Source organism: Oryzias latipes, chromosome 21, assembly GCF_002234675.1.
Source record: "Oryzias latipes chromosome 21, ASM223467v1".
Lineage (NCBI taxonomy): Eukaryota > Metazoa > Chordata > Actinopteri > Beloniformes > Adrianichthyidae > Oryzias > Oryzias latipes.
In genome coordinates this window covers 18,487,945-18,503,838 of record NC_019879.2, presented here as the reverse complement: position 1 = coordinate 18,503,838, position 15,894 = coordinate 18,487,945, and the positions used below count along the sequence as shown (strand labels likewise).

The window sequence follows — 15,894 nt, the reverse complement described above, 5'->3', positions numbered from 1 at the left end:
GAGACACAAGCAGCAAATGAAATAGTTTCTCTCAATCGTTAAAATGTTCTTACCATAAATAACTACTGCTTTAGTAGAACAGCAGGAGAAAATTAATAAAATAACGACACATGACTCTTGAATCTAAATTTCCAAGTGCTTCACAGACAGCACTTGTGCTCACCACAGGGGGCTCGCTGCACAATGTGACCCTGAGAAATCCCTGGCGTGTCCTGCAGTAAACAGGTGGAAGCCTTTGTTCTCCACTAAAACGTTTTGCCATCTTGATGTAAAAACCCCTACCAACAACACTGATAAATGAAAGACTTTTATGTAACATTGTGTAACTATTTGTGACAGGAACTCTCATTTTGGAAAAAGTAAACATTGTCAGAAAAAAACACATCCATCAAGTTCTAAAGACTGTTCTGTAACTTTTGTTTTTCAACTTCTATTTGCTGGCCTGCCATCCTATTTTAACACAGCTCCTCTCCACATGCTGCTGAATCCATTAAGAGTCTGTAGTGGAACTCAGTTTGAACCGCAGCACAGGTGCAAGTTCTGGAGCAGAATTTCTGCTGGGGGAGGGAGTGAAGGGAAGTCAGAGACAGAAGATGAGGTGCGGTGCCAGGGGTGAGCTCAGATGACAGCTAAGGGACTGAGGCTTTCTGTGGCGTACCCTCACGGAGATAGGGTCAGAGAAAGCATACTGTTGGGGGGGATGGGGGGGGGGGACCGGGGTGAGAAGGGGTGAAAGAATTTCTGCAGGTCCTTCGTCACTGAGCTCTGTCATCTTGGTTAGGAATGGCGAGGAGGTGGGGCTGCACCGCTGGGTCTGAAAGACGGATATAGACGAGAATTAAGGAGACAGAATTTGCTCTCTTAGCCTTGGCTGAGTTACTGGCATCAGCAGCTGAAAGCTGCTCTGGAGCTCTGTCTCCTTGTGCTTTTGCGTCACATCCGCCCTGAGGGTGGTGGTGGAGGGGCTGCCCACAGAACCACAAACTGCACACAGGTGCTGCACCACATGCAATAAACATAGAATAAGATTCAAAAGACACCTGTTTGCTCTGCCAACAAAGTCTGGTGTGCATTTTAGCAAACATTAATTAAACATTTGCTTTTCTGTGACCAATATTAACTGAATTTTTCTCTGCTGCTTTTTTCAAAATGTTGTCAAGGCCATAAAGGTGCATTTGTCAACAAACATTTCACAACATTTATTGACTTGTTCAACATTTTCTCATTAAATTCAATCTGAGACATAATACCAACCTTTTTATCATGCCTTAGCTGTGATTTAATCCTTTAGTGGGAGTTTATAAAAGACGGATTAAATGCGTCTGTCTTTCTGTCCTGACTGCTGGTTCAGGACTGACAGTTAGTGAATTTATGACATTTATCAGCGAGATTAAATAATATAACATGTAAAAATTTTGAAGCAAAGTTGACATCCTTATGGCACATTCGCCGGATGGATTGAGTTTGTGCGTCAGGAGAACACAGCGGTGCGTCCGGGGCGCATTCTGGATGAGACGCAGCTGACCTTCCTTGCCATGATCGGTGTTTTCACTTTTGATTAGAGCTATGTGGCGTAAATTAACGCTCTCTGACCTGCAACCTTATATTCCATGTTTAGACAGGAGCCCTCCACACATCCACGCACACACACCCTCCCACCCCTTATCCAATCCTCACTCGGGGGCAGCCTTGATGGGGGGTAAGAGGAAAAATAGCCTCATATATATACGCCCAGAGGGTGCCTTCTTGCTCTGAGTCCCCTCCAATCTGTGCACCACTCCTTGAGTGTCACCCGAACTGGGAATTGTCTTTGCTACTGGGCCAAACTAGTTCTTCTATCAAGTGAAAAATGGCACCCAAGAAGGATCCTAAGGCTCCCGCCAAGAAGGCTGAGCCCGCACCTGCACCGGCACCAGCACCCGAACCGGCCCCCGCACCCGCTGCGGCGCCCGCCATCGACCTGTCCGCCGTCAAGGTACAAAGACCTGTGATCTTTTGTTTGGAGGGGGGCATATGGCACGCAGGAAGAGACAGGATGCTTCCACTAAGAGTTGCATGACTGCACTTACTAGAAGGCATCTGTGTCTGCGCCGGTTTCCAGTTAGCTTTTAGGGGAAACATTGGAATGAGGACTTTCCCTGGGCTTCCACCTTCATGAGAGCATCTCTGAGCAGATATTGCATTGTGGGAGTAGCTTCAGGTTCCTGCAAAGAAGCAGCAGAACCATGGACAGCTCACCATGACCTAACTACACCCAGCTCTTCTCAGGATTGGACAGTCAGGGGCGACTGCTGTGCTCCCTCAATGCACACATACCAAATGTGGACACGTTAATGCAGATAGAGATGCCCCCGCCCTCCCCCTCTAAAACCTGATGCCCCCATATGCAAATTAAACATGTCATTGCAGTTTATTAGCTTTAGTAAAATTGAGTTTGGCTTGTTTGGTTTTTTCAAAGGGAAATGTTTGCTTTGTTTAATGACACATCAAAATCAAACCTGCTGCTCTGTACATTTTTTTCTGACACAGCTGCTTTGTATTGGCTTCTAGGTAGAATTCAGCCCAGACCAGATTGAAGGTATGTACTTTGCCTCCCACCTTTGCAATCACACGACACTTCGACCACACAGAAGCCTCAGCGTCCTTCCTTATCTCCTGCTGTGTGGTCTCACAAAGCTGTCTCTGCGTTAATCATCGTTCTAAACTGGGTCTAAACTGGAGGGGGCTGTGTAATTGAACAATAGTTTAGTGAATTCCCCAACAGGTGCTGAAGTGCTTAGGACAGGCGCTCCATCGCGTCATGTTTTGACGTGCCAGGAAAATATCAAATGTCTTGGAAGATCTGAGAGTGGCCAAATGAGGGGCATTTTTCAGAATTGATGGAAAAAAATGAAAGATGTAATCACCTTTAAATACGAGGGATAGTGGTGTCATTCTTGAAACAGTTGGAAAGAAAAAACATTGCTAAATAGACTTAATCAGTAAAATTAGCTCAGAGGTTCTGGCTTTACCAATTAGTAACAGTCACCATGTGAAGGAAAAGTGAAATCCTTTTTCACTAGACTCAATGGGATGACAGTGTTCGACAATAACCAACACCTGTGTGCCGCTGATTGCTCTGCAGGAGCAAGCTTGTCGCCGAGCAGGCGGCTCGTTACACTGCAGTCAGCATTCCCTACTTTAACTCAGTGCAGCCCACAGGGAGCCTTGCCTTTAAAAGGAGGGGGTTCATATTCTCTGCTATGTTTATCAATTCCAAGGTGGTCTTTTAAAAGAGCCCCATTGCCCCGTGGTGAGAGAAGGAGACAGCTGAGATAGAAATAGTACAAGGGCTGATGGAGCTCAACAGGAGTCCGTCCATTCAGCCAATAATACCCCTACCTTCTGAGATGTCTTGTGTTCCCCTGACAGTTTGCAGAGTAACTGCCTCCACCTGCTGGCAGGCGCAGTGAAAGACAAGACATTGCATCCAGTTGTGAAGAGTGACAAACTTAAAAGACAAACACTGTTATGTTTTATCATTTCTGAATATAAAACAGATTCATCGATGATTAAAGCCCAATATGAATGCAAGATTATAGCAGGAGTAGGAAAAAAAATAGTGAAAAAGTATCATTTTTGAATAAAAAAAAAGAAAAACTATCAATTTCCTGCTACATGAGAGAAAATAACATAACACATTTAATAAAGGCTTAAAATGGTCCATCTGCTTCACTGTTGAGTCATACAGCACCAACTCAGTCACACATAATCATCAAAGTCTGTGAAAAAGTAAATCGTCATGGTCATTCCTATTCTTTGTCTATTCAGACTACAGGGAGGCCTTTGGTCTCTTTGACAGAGTGGGTGACAACAAGGTGGCATACAACCAGATCGCTGATATCATGCGCGCTCTGGGTCAGAACCCCACCAACAAGGAGGTGAACAAACTGCTGGGGAACCCCTCCACTGAAGGTTGGTGCTGCATTCAAAAAACCCTGCAAAAGAGTTTCTTTGCAGAGTTTCTTTCTTTTGATATTTTAAAACAATGTCAATATAGTTAAAATATGGGTGGAAAAAGATCCTGAAAGTGAGAAATTCCAAGATTCTAAAGCTAGAGGGTCTAAATAATTCTTCAGTCAGAAAAATGATGAAGTTTGGGCATTGCAATTAGTTAAAACGTGTATAAATCTGTCATAAAATCATTGCTAGTTTTAGCAGAAAAGGTTTAAGGCCAAACTGCAGATGATTTAGGCCAACGTGAGATTAACATGGTATCACAAAACCCCACAAATGGAGAAAAGATGTAAACAAAAAAAAAAACAACCCCTGTTTGTGCCACAGAAAAAAAGGTTTGTGGAAGTATCACACAAGGCAGACTGTACAAATGCATGAAATCAACACATGCAGCAAATTTTGGGCAACTTCACTGTTGAGCACTTGATAACAGTTAAGTTGTGTGTTTCAGATTGCTTAGGAGAACTATTTGTATGAAAAAGATTATTAATGTCAGGCTTTTTCATTTTTTTCAGAAAACAGAGTAATTCTGGAGTCAAACATACACACGTGCCTCTTTTCAGTAGAAACCACATTTGTTGTTCATGTAAAGTGATATGAATAGAAATTTTCAAGAGACATGCTGATATCGAGATAACGCCTCAACCTGAGAGATCTGAGGTCATTTCAGCAGGACACACCAAACCTCAAGCTAAACAACACAAAAGTGGGGCTGGGATGTCATCAATGCAGTACAGATTTAGTGTCTGTTAAAGAAAACAATCATAAAGAGGAATATAAGAGCTGCCACTTTATTGAGGATTGAAAATGTGCATGCTCTTTTTGTCAAAATTGTTTTAAGTGTGGAACAAGGTTCAACAGTGAAGTTGCTCAGTTAAAACAAACATTGATATTTTTAGTTGTTCCATTCACCTTTATTTAAAAAAATCCTTTTGTCAATTCTGTGGTTGTATATATCAAAAGAAGCATGGTCAAAGCTGTAGTTTGATACAGCTAGCTCAGGAGTTATGACCATTATGACCATCCCTTGTGAGAATAACAGTTGGGTCTTATGACCTTTAGAGGGCACTAGAGCATCGCTTCTTCTCCATGTTTTAAATTTATTGTTAAAGATTATGGTAAAATCATGAATAAATGATAAAGAGACATAGCTATTGTGGGGTATGGTAATGGTGTTAAACAGAATCAGGACGGAGACGACTCCTTTGTCCTTTCATTCAGACATGGCCAGCAAGAGAGTAGAGTTTGAGAGCTTCCTGCCCATGCTGCAGACCATCATCAACAGCCCGAACAAGGCAGGCTTTGAGGACTACGTTGAGGGTCTGCGTGTCTTTGACAAGGAAGGCAATGGCACAGTGATGGGTGCTGAGCTGCGTATCGTCCTGTCAACACTGGGTGAGGCATCTTAGCCTTTATTGTTGCACGTCTGCATTGGTGCACGTGCCCGATAGATTTTTGTTTTCTTTTTAACAATTTTTGGCGTTTTTTTCCCTGTAGGTGAGAAGATGAATGAGGCTGAGATTGATGCTCTCATGGCAGGACAAGAGGATGAGAACGGCTGTATCAATTATGAGGGTAAGTCAAACATGGATAAAACCAATTTGAAAAACAAAACTGACCATTTTAAGACCATTTTTCACTAAATATGACTAGGAAAAATTCTTAGCCCCTTACAGCAAAGATTGAAAGAATCTAAATAAATCATCATTGATTATATCATAGTATAAAATATGCCACCACAGTTATTTATACTAGTCATGAATTATTTTGGAAATAAGCTCAGTAATTTCATGTTTGCACTTTCTTACGAGGTAGAACTCCTGACAGAGACAAAAACTTCTGCTAAAAGCAAAAAAGTTATCAGGAAGTTACATCATGGCAAATGTAATTATTTCACAGAAAATAATTAACTTCAGTTTTAAACAAAATACATGTATTCCTTTAAGTTTTTTATTATGTTCTGAATGTATTTTAGGTAAAAGCACAAAACTGAAACTTTTTGGTGATGTAATCCAATTTGATTTACAAAAAACACCAACAGAACAAGGTTTTTATGTTGCTTTACAGAACTTTTAAAGTTCTAGGTAGGGTTTTTTACTTGCAAAAGAGATCAGTATTTAGTTGTTTGGACATACTAACTCAATTCTGACCTTATGGGAGTTCCATAGAGTTATCTAATGAATTCATACTTTAAAATGCTAATTTAACAATATTTCTGATGATATTGTAAACTCTTCAAGTTTTAGATCAGCATTTTGATCTTTTATAACCAGAATGTTGGTGTGACTTTGCCAAAGCCACCTGGCTTTTCAGGCATCTCCCCCTTCAGAGGAGATGCCTGAAAGGACTTATTTGCACAGGTGGTTTTGGCACAGATTTAGCGTAGAGCACGTGTCAAACTCAAGGCCCTGTGTCATTTTATGTGGCCTGAAAGAACATAAAAGATTTTAATTTCTTAAAATAAAAAATAAAAATTGGTGTGTATTTATTTATATCTAGGGGGAATTGGACTTGAAATATCAGATTGGGCAACTATACATTAGGACTTAAACACTGTCCATATAACCTGACCTGACAGAATCAAATTTAAAATGATTTATGCTAGAGTAACAAGCAAACATATGTTTTCTATGCAACTGCAATTGTCATTTAAAAAGTTATAATAAATAAATAAACAAGTTATTTAACATTAAGGAGTAGTTACATTTATTTTTCATTACATTTAGTTACATGTATAAGTTATATCTGGCCTTTTGAGGACGACCACTATGCTTTTGTGGTGAAAATAAGTTTGACACCCCTGGCGTAGAGGGTCTCACCCAAGTACCCACACTGGATTGAATCTCATCGCGCCCCCTGGAACATGAACTCTGATTTCCCATGCGCCAGTTCTACACGCAGCCAACTGAACCATCCAGCACCTACCATTTGGTTTATTTTACAAAGGAATGTGAAATTCAATATGTAAAATAAGTTGGTAATTAGGCACAGAAATAAAGACAAAATCTCTAAGCATTAAAGTATGTTAAATATTTAAGTGAAATTCCTTTCTTGTTGAACATTAACTCGTATTTATTTCATGGTTACCAGGTAGATGGATGCAGCTTGAAAATGGCTCTTGACAACCTTTGTTCTTAGAGATCAGGGGAGTCGAACTCATTTTCACTGAGGGCCACATCAGCATTGTGGTTGTCCTCAAAGGGTCAGATGTAACTTATACATGTAACTAAATGTAATTAAAAATAAATGTAACTACTCCTTAATGTTAAATAACTCATTATTTATTTATTATAACATTTTAAAGTCACAATTGTAGTTGCATACAAAGACATATGTTTGCTTGTTAATCTAGAATAAATTCTTTTAAATTTGATTCTGTGAGGTTAGCTTATATGGACAGTGTTTAAGTCCTAATGTATAGTTGCCCAATCTGATATTTGAAGTCCGATTTCCCCTAGATATGAATAAATACACACCATTTTTTATTTTTTATTTTAAGAAATTAAAATCTTTTATGCTCTCAAGGGCCACATAAAATGACATGGAGGGCCACATTTGGCCCCCGGGCCTTGAGTTTGACACATGTGTTATAGATGCTTTAATTGAATGATGGAAGTCTCTTTATTTCTTGTTTTTGAACTCACTCATGTTCCCTCTCTGGGCTCTTTATCTGCAGCCTTTGTCAAGCACATCATGTCTGTGTAAGGACCCCGCCACCGTTGCCGCGGTGAGCACCGAATAAATGCAGACCCCATGGTGTCGCGACATCTACTCGCTGCTTCCCGTACCATCTGGGGAAGCAGGGGGGAACAAAGGACTATGAGATTTCATTTTTCTCAACACTTCTTTTGTTTTGTCCAACACGTTTTTCTTCCTCTTTTGTCCAAATGGTGCTTTTTGATTTTTTTTTTTTCTTTTTTTTTGCTTTCTTTTCCCCTCTGTTTTCCTCGTGCCACTGGGGGAGCTGTAACGATTTTCTTACGATGTCCTCATCTTTGATCCAAGTTCCCCAGGCTGATTTGGGGGGTTTCATTGTCACAGAGGAACAGTGATGGAGGGGGGAGTTGGAGCTATGGTGACCATCCCCTCCCACTTACTGTCTGTCTGGCTAAGAAGTGACCGGACTGGCCAAGGAGACTGGCCATGGAAACAAATCCACTCCTCACCGACCCATCCCTGAGTCTTAACTTATTGTATCCTCTGCAAGTTCCCAATAAATTCTTCACACTCCCATTTTTTTTACTTCTTAATTTTTGACTCTATTGAGTGTAGAATGTTTTATCAAATGGTAGTTTTAGCAGATCTAAAAATGTTATATTTTTCAACTGATCCTTAATTTCTTACAAGTCCTTTCACATTAGGATGGTGTGGGTAACTTTTTGGTTGGCTGAAGAATATGAGTACATTTTTTATCTTTTTGGGATGGTTTGCCTTGAAATGGAGCGGACCAAACTGCCTGAAAGTGTTACAACAGTTACAGCTAAAACAAGAGCTGTAACTGCTTAGTTGAAGGCAGTTATCCTTGAACTAAGCTCTAAATAGATAGATCAAAACAAAAATAACAAAGCAATGTGAGATTTTTAGCTTGATTCTACAGAAGAACAAAAAAAGGCTGCTGGAAAACCCACACTCTACCGCTTTTCTTTAGTCCATACAGAAAAATAAGCATAAGGAGTTCATTCATCTTTAGGGAGATTTTTTTTTTAAAGACTGAAGTTTTGAAGCAACTAATGCATGAGTCCATTTTCATTTTTGTCACTTTTTGAGTCAGAAAGATCAGACTCTCAGTGTGTCTTTCAGCAGTAGCAAGAAAAGGGGCCGCCCACAATACGATGGTAACCACAATGGTCAATATTGAATGAAAACACCTTGTCTCTAAAGGTCTTTGACCTGTCTCAGCTACACATGTGAAAAAATAGCCTGTCTTATGAAAAATCTGGAAAGAAAAATGAAATCCTATACAAAACTCAGAACATTACAAGCAGAATTGTTTGGTCTGTATCAAAATTTGTTATGTTAGATTGAAGATGCAGTTCCTTTGACAGGGGACAACTTACCTGACCTCTTGTGCAGCCCAAACAAACAGGTTTTCCTAAAACGGATCCGTGTCAGTGAATTGGTGGTTTTGTTCTAAAATGTAAAAACAAACAGACAATCTAGACTAAATAATGAAAGTAAATGTCAAAGTATATTCCTTTGCTTGTCTAGTCAAGAAAAAGGCGAAAGTCTAGAATCAATTTCTGTCAGTTTATTGTCATTACTTATTGTAATTGGTGCCATATCAACAAGAGAAAAACTGCATACAACTACTCAACCTTTTAATTACATTTACAGTTGCCGTGGGTGGAGCAGGAAGTGGGGAGAGGTGCACACAGAGATGAGAGATGCAGGAAAAACACACAAGCAAACAAACACTTCCATATTGGGAGGGCGGGGCAACTAGGCAGCAGAAGGGCAGAAGGCGAGACTAACCACAAAACTGTTAAAAGAAGAAACTAGTTTAGCCAAACACTGTATCCTAAAAGATATAACAGGAAAAAGTGACTGAGTTCATACAGTCAATTATTTTTTGAGTGTTTTTTTTCAATGTTTCAAGATTTTTCCTTTTTTTTCTCTTTTTTTGTCTAATTGCGTCATTCCACACTTTGAAGCAAACACATTCAGATACTGCACTGTCCTTCATTAAAACAGAATCTGCACCAAACGCACACATACACCCAAAGGCACGCACACCAGCAGACGCACAACATCTCTCGCTAAATATAACACACTGAAGCATCTTTCCCTGCGGCTCAGACAGCAGTCAGTCCTGACTGGTGCAACGTCAGCCCGAACCGGCAGAGATGTGTCCTGCACCGTGAAGACATTCAAACCTTAAAAGCTTTTCTCCTCTGGATGGGTGTTTCGTGAGCTAAGAACCTGGCATCGTCATTGAACCGCTGCGCAGATCCACCGACGATTGACAGGACCGACTACATTCCCAAACAGTAGCTGTCTGACATTTGTCACCAAGCATTACACTGTAAAACTATCAACTACAAAACATGAACTCTGTTGGCCTTTGTCCAATAAATGAGGAAATAACTTACTAAAATCCAGTTTTTTTCTTAATACAAAATAGCCTTTTGGATATTCCAATCCATACATGCTCATTATAACATGACCTAGTTGTTGCACAAATACAGTTTCAGACTGTTTTTAGTCTTTTTACTCCCTTTGAAAACGTCTCAAGGACCAGTAGATGGCAAATAACTTGTAGTTTATACATGTTTCTACATATATTTATATATATTTATATATTTACGTGTTAAATATTTGCTGAATGACAAGAATGACTTGCAGCAGGTTGCTTGGTTTTTTTTAAGTGATCTGGTGTCCATGCATGTTTACTGAGGAGGATAAAGGGCGTTCAGGTCACATGATCTGATGTTTAGAGTAGAAAAAAAAGGCTGTAGCTTCTTTAAAACACTGATCCAAAATCAGTAAGGCCGGTGATTGGTCTGCTCCGTCTCATAGACCTCTATACAACTTCAAACTAAAACAGCGAGAACAACAAAAAAGGAGATACACCCATCGAATCAGTAAAAAGCCGGTTTTTAAATAAAAATGAATACAATAAATAGATCTAAATACAGCAGCTCTTAACTAAAGTCTCTTAGAGTTGAAGGACAGATCACAAAATAAAGACGTGTGGAGGCCAAAGTTAAGCTTGTAGTGGGGGGTGAGCAGCCTTCTTGGTCAGAGCAGGAGAAGAGATCAGAGTTTGGTGGGTGTGGGTGTGGGTGGTTGGGTTGCAATGCAGAATCCAGACATCAGTGTTCACAAGCCCTGCTTGGCCAGGGCTGCAGTGACGTCATCGGCCAAGGTTGCTAACTGTGGTGACTCCAATATGTTGAGACTGCCGGAAGATGACAGGTGGCTCTGCCGAAGGGGGTTTGGGGACACTGAGCCGGACAAGCCGGGTGACTGGACGACAATCTCTGCCCCGTGGTCCACCCGGGCTTTTGCGTGGTCCCGAAATGTCAACTTGTGGCTCTCAATCTGATGAAGGCAGGTGGCACAATGAGAGAATCAGACAAGAGTTTAACCATTAGAACGGCTGCAAAAAGTTGCTGGCTGTTCTACTTACCAGGCGTTACTATGTATGAAATTCCTTTGGGTAAAGTTTTCATAAAAGATTAGCGATCTACTTTGTCTTCACTTCATAAACTTCAACTAACAGATTGAAGTAAAGAAAAAGTCAAACATAGATCACACAAACCAGAAAATAAAATCTTGGTATGGCTTTTAGATCCCACTTGACAAATTTGACATGTTTTCACAAAAAATGCATTGGTAGAAAATGCACCGACACTCACCATGATGCGACCTCCTCCGGGAACATGATGAGCATTTTCCAGGGATCCAATCTTAGCCTGGGCTTTGTCTTTGAAATCCAACTTCACGCTCTCTATGCGCACATTACCGCCCCCTAGGAAAAAGCAGAGCAAAACTAAACACTGGAACTTTGCTCTAAAGACCCACTCAAATCCTCTTTTGATCTATTACTAACACGTTCCCAGTGGTCTTTTAATTTTGATAATGCAGTTTTCAGGCAAAATCAAAAAACTTTTGTGGCTTTCTAGGACACCGTTTTTTAAGCCAAACTCGCCAATGATTTGTGGGTGGGGACTCCAATGATATCCCATCAGCTTGTGGCCTGTCGATTGTGGTTTTTACGTTACAACTACAAGCTTTTTTTCAGAGGAACTTTTTCGTCTGCTTCAGATTCACAACAAATTGAATATAGAAATACTCAGAAATACAATTTTAAGCTTCATTTCTTTATCACAATAACAATGCTAAACATGTTAAAAACACCAAAAACACATTTATTACATTTTAAAACACAACTATTAAAAATATACACCAGCAGATGGAGCTGCAAACACAAGAAGCCGCTTCCTTAGAACTGAGAGCATTTCAATTTCCAGATTTTAGTTTGTATTGATAGAACACTCCACATCCTCAAAGCACTTTTTGTTTGAACTTATTTAAATAAATTAGTTAAATAAAGTTTATCTTTTTATGGCATTTTTTTTTAAAAAAGAAAACACTAACACATTGACTTATATTTGATGCATACAAGTGTTAATTTTTTTTTATTTTTTTGACACATAAAGCTGTACAAAAATTTGCTTATAGGCCTATGGATTTTATTTTGAAATGTTGTCTTATTTCAGATACAGCGGAAAAACAACGTGAAGTATAATTTAAAGATGAGTAAACAAAAGTGCAGTGGGTTTTTTTTAAAGCTTCCATCCTTAACCCTACAGCTGTCATTTCCGGCTCATTTCATTGAGTCAGAAACCTTTCCACCACAACCTAAATTACATTTACAGCTCCCTGCAGGTTTCATGAAACCCAATTTATCAGCACCTCGCTTCACACTCACATAACCAAGGTAAAACGGCACAAAACACAGCAATGCTGCCAGGAAGAAGAAACACCTCCCACAGTTGGCCACCTGTGGACAGACCCGTGGAGCTGTCAATCCACATGCAGTCCATGACTCGATTCCACTGCTGCTGTTCTCTCAGCTCGACTGGATGCTAAAGCGTGTGGGAGCAACAGCTGACTGGTTCTCAGGGCATGCAAAATACTTTTGTTTTGTTATCAACAAATCTGTACAATCTGTGGAAATAAGTGATACTGCATCTGAAACTTCTTAAGAATGCGTTTTAAATTTCGTTACTAACTGTTGTTTGTGTAGGAAACATTTTTGTCTTACTTTGGTTAGCGCAAAACTTCCACTAATAAAAAGGCGTGACTTATCCAGATGTTTATAACTTAAAATAAATTATTAATATAATTATTATCACTATTATTATTATTATTATTATTATTAGTAGTAGTAGTAGTAGTAGTAGTAGTAGTAGTATTTTTATTATTATTAGTAGTAGTAGTATTTAAATCCCAACATATACATATTTTACATGTTTGTACATCCATATTTTTGATAACGCTCGGAAATACTAGTTAATATTTGATCGTAAGTTTTAGGTTGGGCCACTACTTTAACAAACCTTTAATATATTAAATCCTATTTTTTAAATGTTAATAGCTATCAACTTCTATTCTAGTAAATCTACAAACGAAACTTGAAACTTTAAGCAGTATAATAAGGTTAATTTCTTTGGTACTTTTTCTGTTTAAAAAAAATAAATGTAAACAAAGATTTGTCTAAGTTGTAACTTATTTTATCATTTATATTATTTTTTGAATTTAAAAAAAAAAAATTCAAAATAGATTGAATTCTGTATCAAGCCCCTTTAATCAGCACTATCTGTCCCGTAAACAGCCAAAACTGCTGTTTATCTAAAGATTTTCATTGAAACCATGTAAAAAAAAAATATGGAAAAACTCAACAGCCGCAGCCCCTCCTCTCTAGGACCCTCTACGGGCCCAGACAACCTAGAAACCCGTACTGGTCAACCCCGATTCGGGTGCCTGTGACTACACTGCCGCTCAGCTCTATACATTACCTGGTCGATGATGTATATTGTCTAGAGAGCCACACTTGGAGGTCACATGACTCAAGTCAATCTTCTTGTTCTGAATTTGCACCTGTAAAAGACACAACAGGAAACAGGGTCAGCTATCACAGTCTACACTCCATCTGAACTCCTCTTTGCTCAAAAGCCATTATGACTTACAAAACTTTAACTACAGCTTCTAATGGGAGTGAAAAGTTGTCGTTGCTTTCCTTTCAACACAGCTCTATCTAACTGTGTGCTATTAGCCGGCCGGAAGCTGACGTTACATAACAGCCTTTGTGCGCAGCTTTGAGGAAAATTGCAAGCGCTACACTTCAGCCACTTCCTGTTTAGAAAGCATTACGTCGGATTTAAGAAAATCCTATTTAAGCAAAAAAAAATCTAAAGCTTCAAAGCTTAAAGATTCTAAATAAACAAAAATAAGTGATTATTAAGTGTCAAATGAGATTAAGCATGGGCAGAGAAAAAATTGTCATAATAGAAGGCAGTTATGAGATTTAGCTAGTCATCAGATATGACAAACTTCAATTTGACAGAAGGAATTGAGTTTTAACCTTAAATGTACTATTTTACAGTAACAAAACATTTGCCAAAAAAGATGGAAAAGCTGTAAGTTGTGCCTCTTTTGCATATTATGCTTCATTTTTCCTGTTATACAATAACAGTAGATGCATCCCTGTACAATAGGAAATGAAATAAATGAGCAAAAATATTCACAAAAATATACTGATATATTTATACCGTTAATTTCTATGAGTTAGGATATTTTATGACTAAACTCCAGCAATGTTTGATTAAAAACAGGAATCCTTGAGGCTTCTTTCCTGCACTTCTCTTATGTTGAACCAAAGTTGCATTGGACCCTTTCATTACCAGTCTCGCACCCCTTTGTGTGCCTCTCCTCCCACTGTGGCGAATTGTGAGTCACCAAATTGCCACACAGACACTTTTGCTTGTTAGCAAATTGCACATCTGCAGAAGTACAGGCCTTTCGTGTCTCTGTCAAGTGCTGAAGGAGGAGACAGTGATCCTTTAGCATCACAAGTCCCAAACCAGCCTGGTAAAAGAGGTGTCGATGAAGAGGAGTGATAAGAAGAGCACTCGCTCTGTGGAGTGAATGCTCGACACACAACAAAGGAGGGAGAGAAAGGCTTAGAAGCAAAAGACAACTGACCACCAACATATCCCGATTAGTGGCAAATCCAGCTTCACACTGGAGGTGAAACCCTGCAGCAGCAGATGTGAACACTGGCGCGCTCCTAAGGCTTTAATATGCTCCTGATATCCAGGTTTGTTTGTTGTGATCCCTGCTGCTCTGGACAAACATTCTGCAGAAACATTCACTCTCCTGATAAATACATCCCTGCATGTGCTGCTGAACCAGCTCTGATGGAGCACTAGATTAGCGAAGTGCACAACGTGTGACAGATTTCCAGCCAAGTCCCTGAGGTTTCAGTTTAAAGCTAACTTTCTTTCCACCATGAACAACTTTTAACACTTAACTCCACCATCACATGACTCCACTGCATCTTTTGAAAGCATGACTGAAAAACTTAGATATTCTTTTAGGATGTTCTGATTTACTGACTTCACATTGACTTGTCCAGCTCTGACTGTATGGAGGAAAAGATCACTAATTAAAAAAAAAAGCAAAACTGCTTTATGATGTTCAGTTATCAATTGTGAATTAGATATAAATTTCAAATTCAACAAGTCTTTTTTTTTACAAATTCACATTGCAAATTGCACTTTAAAAGAGAAATTGCCTCTTTTTTTTAAATTGATAGTAAATGTGATGTAAAAAAATGCATTTGCAAATGTTTTCATGACTGAACTTGCAAATGACAGATTTACAAACAGATTTAAAATTGCATTTTCAAATACAGAACCAAATCAAGGACGTAGCCATGACAGCATGACGCATGCACAGCAATGTAACCAATCAGAGACCTGGACACATTCAAGTACCAGTTTCCCTTTTCCCTCTGCTTTCAGGCCCCTGAGTGTCACACAAAAACTATAAGGAGAAGCTGAAGGATTCAGCACATTGGTTTACAAAGCGGATTTGAAAATGTACCAAATACAAGGAAAACAGAGAAGGTAATTTCCCTTTTAATCTATGAATGGGGGTGTATTTTTCAGTTACATAAAGTATTCCTTAAAATTTGGTTCTGCTTTAAGAAAATGTATTTGCAAATGGAATTGTAAATTCTAATCTACAGCAAGAATTAAAAAATACAAAATTTGATATGTTTTGATATGTAAAGTTAATCAAAGGAAAAAAGTCAAAATGCTAAAAAAAGTTTGACAAATCAGATAATTTTTTCATTAAATGTATCTGTCTGAGAAAACTCCTCAATTA

At 39.0% G+C, this 15,894-nt stretch overlaps 2 protein-coding genes across 2 annotated transcripts in view; one reads left to right on the top strand and one right to left on the bottom strand.

The window, feature by feature from the left end:
• Window positions 1-1,743: 1,743 nt before the first annotated feature.
• On the top strand, window positions 1,744-8,229 carry LOC101167500 (myosin light chain 1, skeletal muscle isoform). The gene is made up of 6 exons (XM_004081699.4): window positions 1,744-1,975; window positions 2,551-2,578; window positions 3,811-3,954; window positions 5,218-5,391; window positions 5,494-5,571; window positions 7,673-8,229. The coding sequence occupies exons 1-6, from the start codon at window positions 1,850-1,852 to the stop codon at window positions 7,699-7,701; spliced, it is 579 nt and encodes a 192-aa protein (XP_004081747.1). The 5' UTR covers window positions 1,744-1,849; the 3' UTR covers window positions 7,702-8,229.
• Window positions 8,230-9,229: 1,000 nt separating this feature from the next.
• Window positions 9,230-15,894, bottom strand: part of LOC101164603 (microtubule-associated protein 2) — an 84,927-nt gene continuing 78,262 nt past the window's right edge. The window contains exons 16-18 of the mRNA XM_023951156.1: window positions 13,521-13,602; window positions 11,355-11,467; window positions 9,230-11,037 (exon numbers count right to left, since the gene is read on the bottom strand). Coding sequence (XP_023806924.1) covers window positions 10,816-11,037; window positions 11,355-11,467; window positions 13,521-13,602 — 417 coding nt within the window. The 3' untranslated portion in view covers window positions 9,230-10,815. The remainder of the gene's footprint in view (window positions 11,038-11,354; window positions 11,468-13,520; window positions 13,603-15,894) is intronic.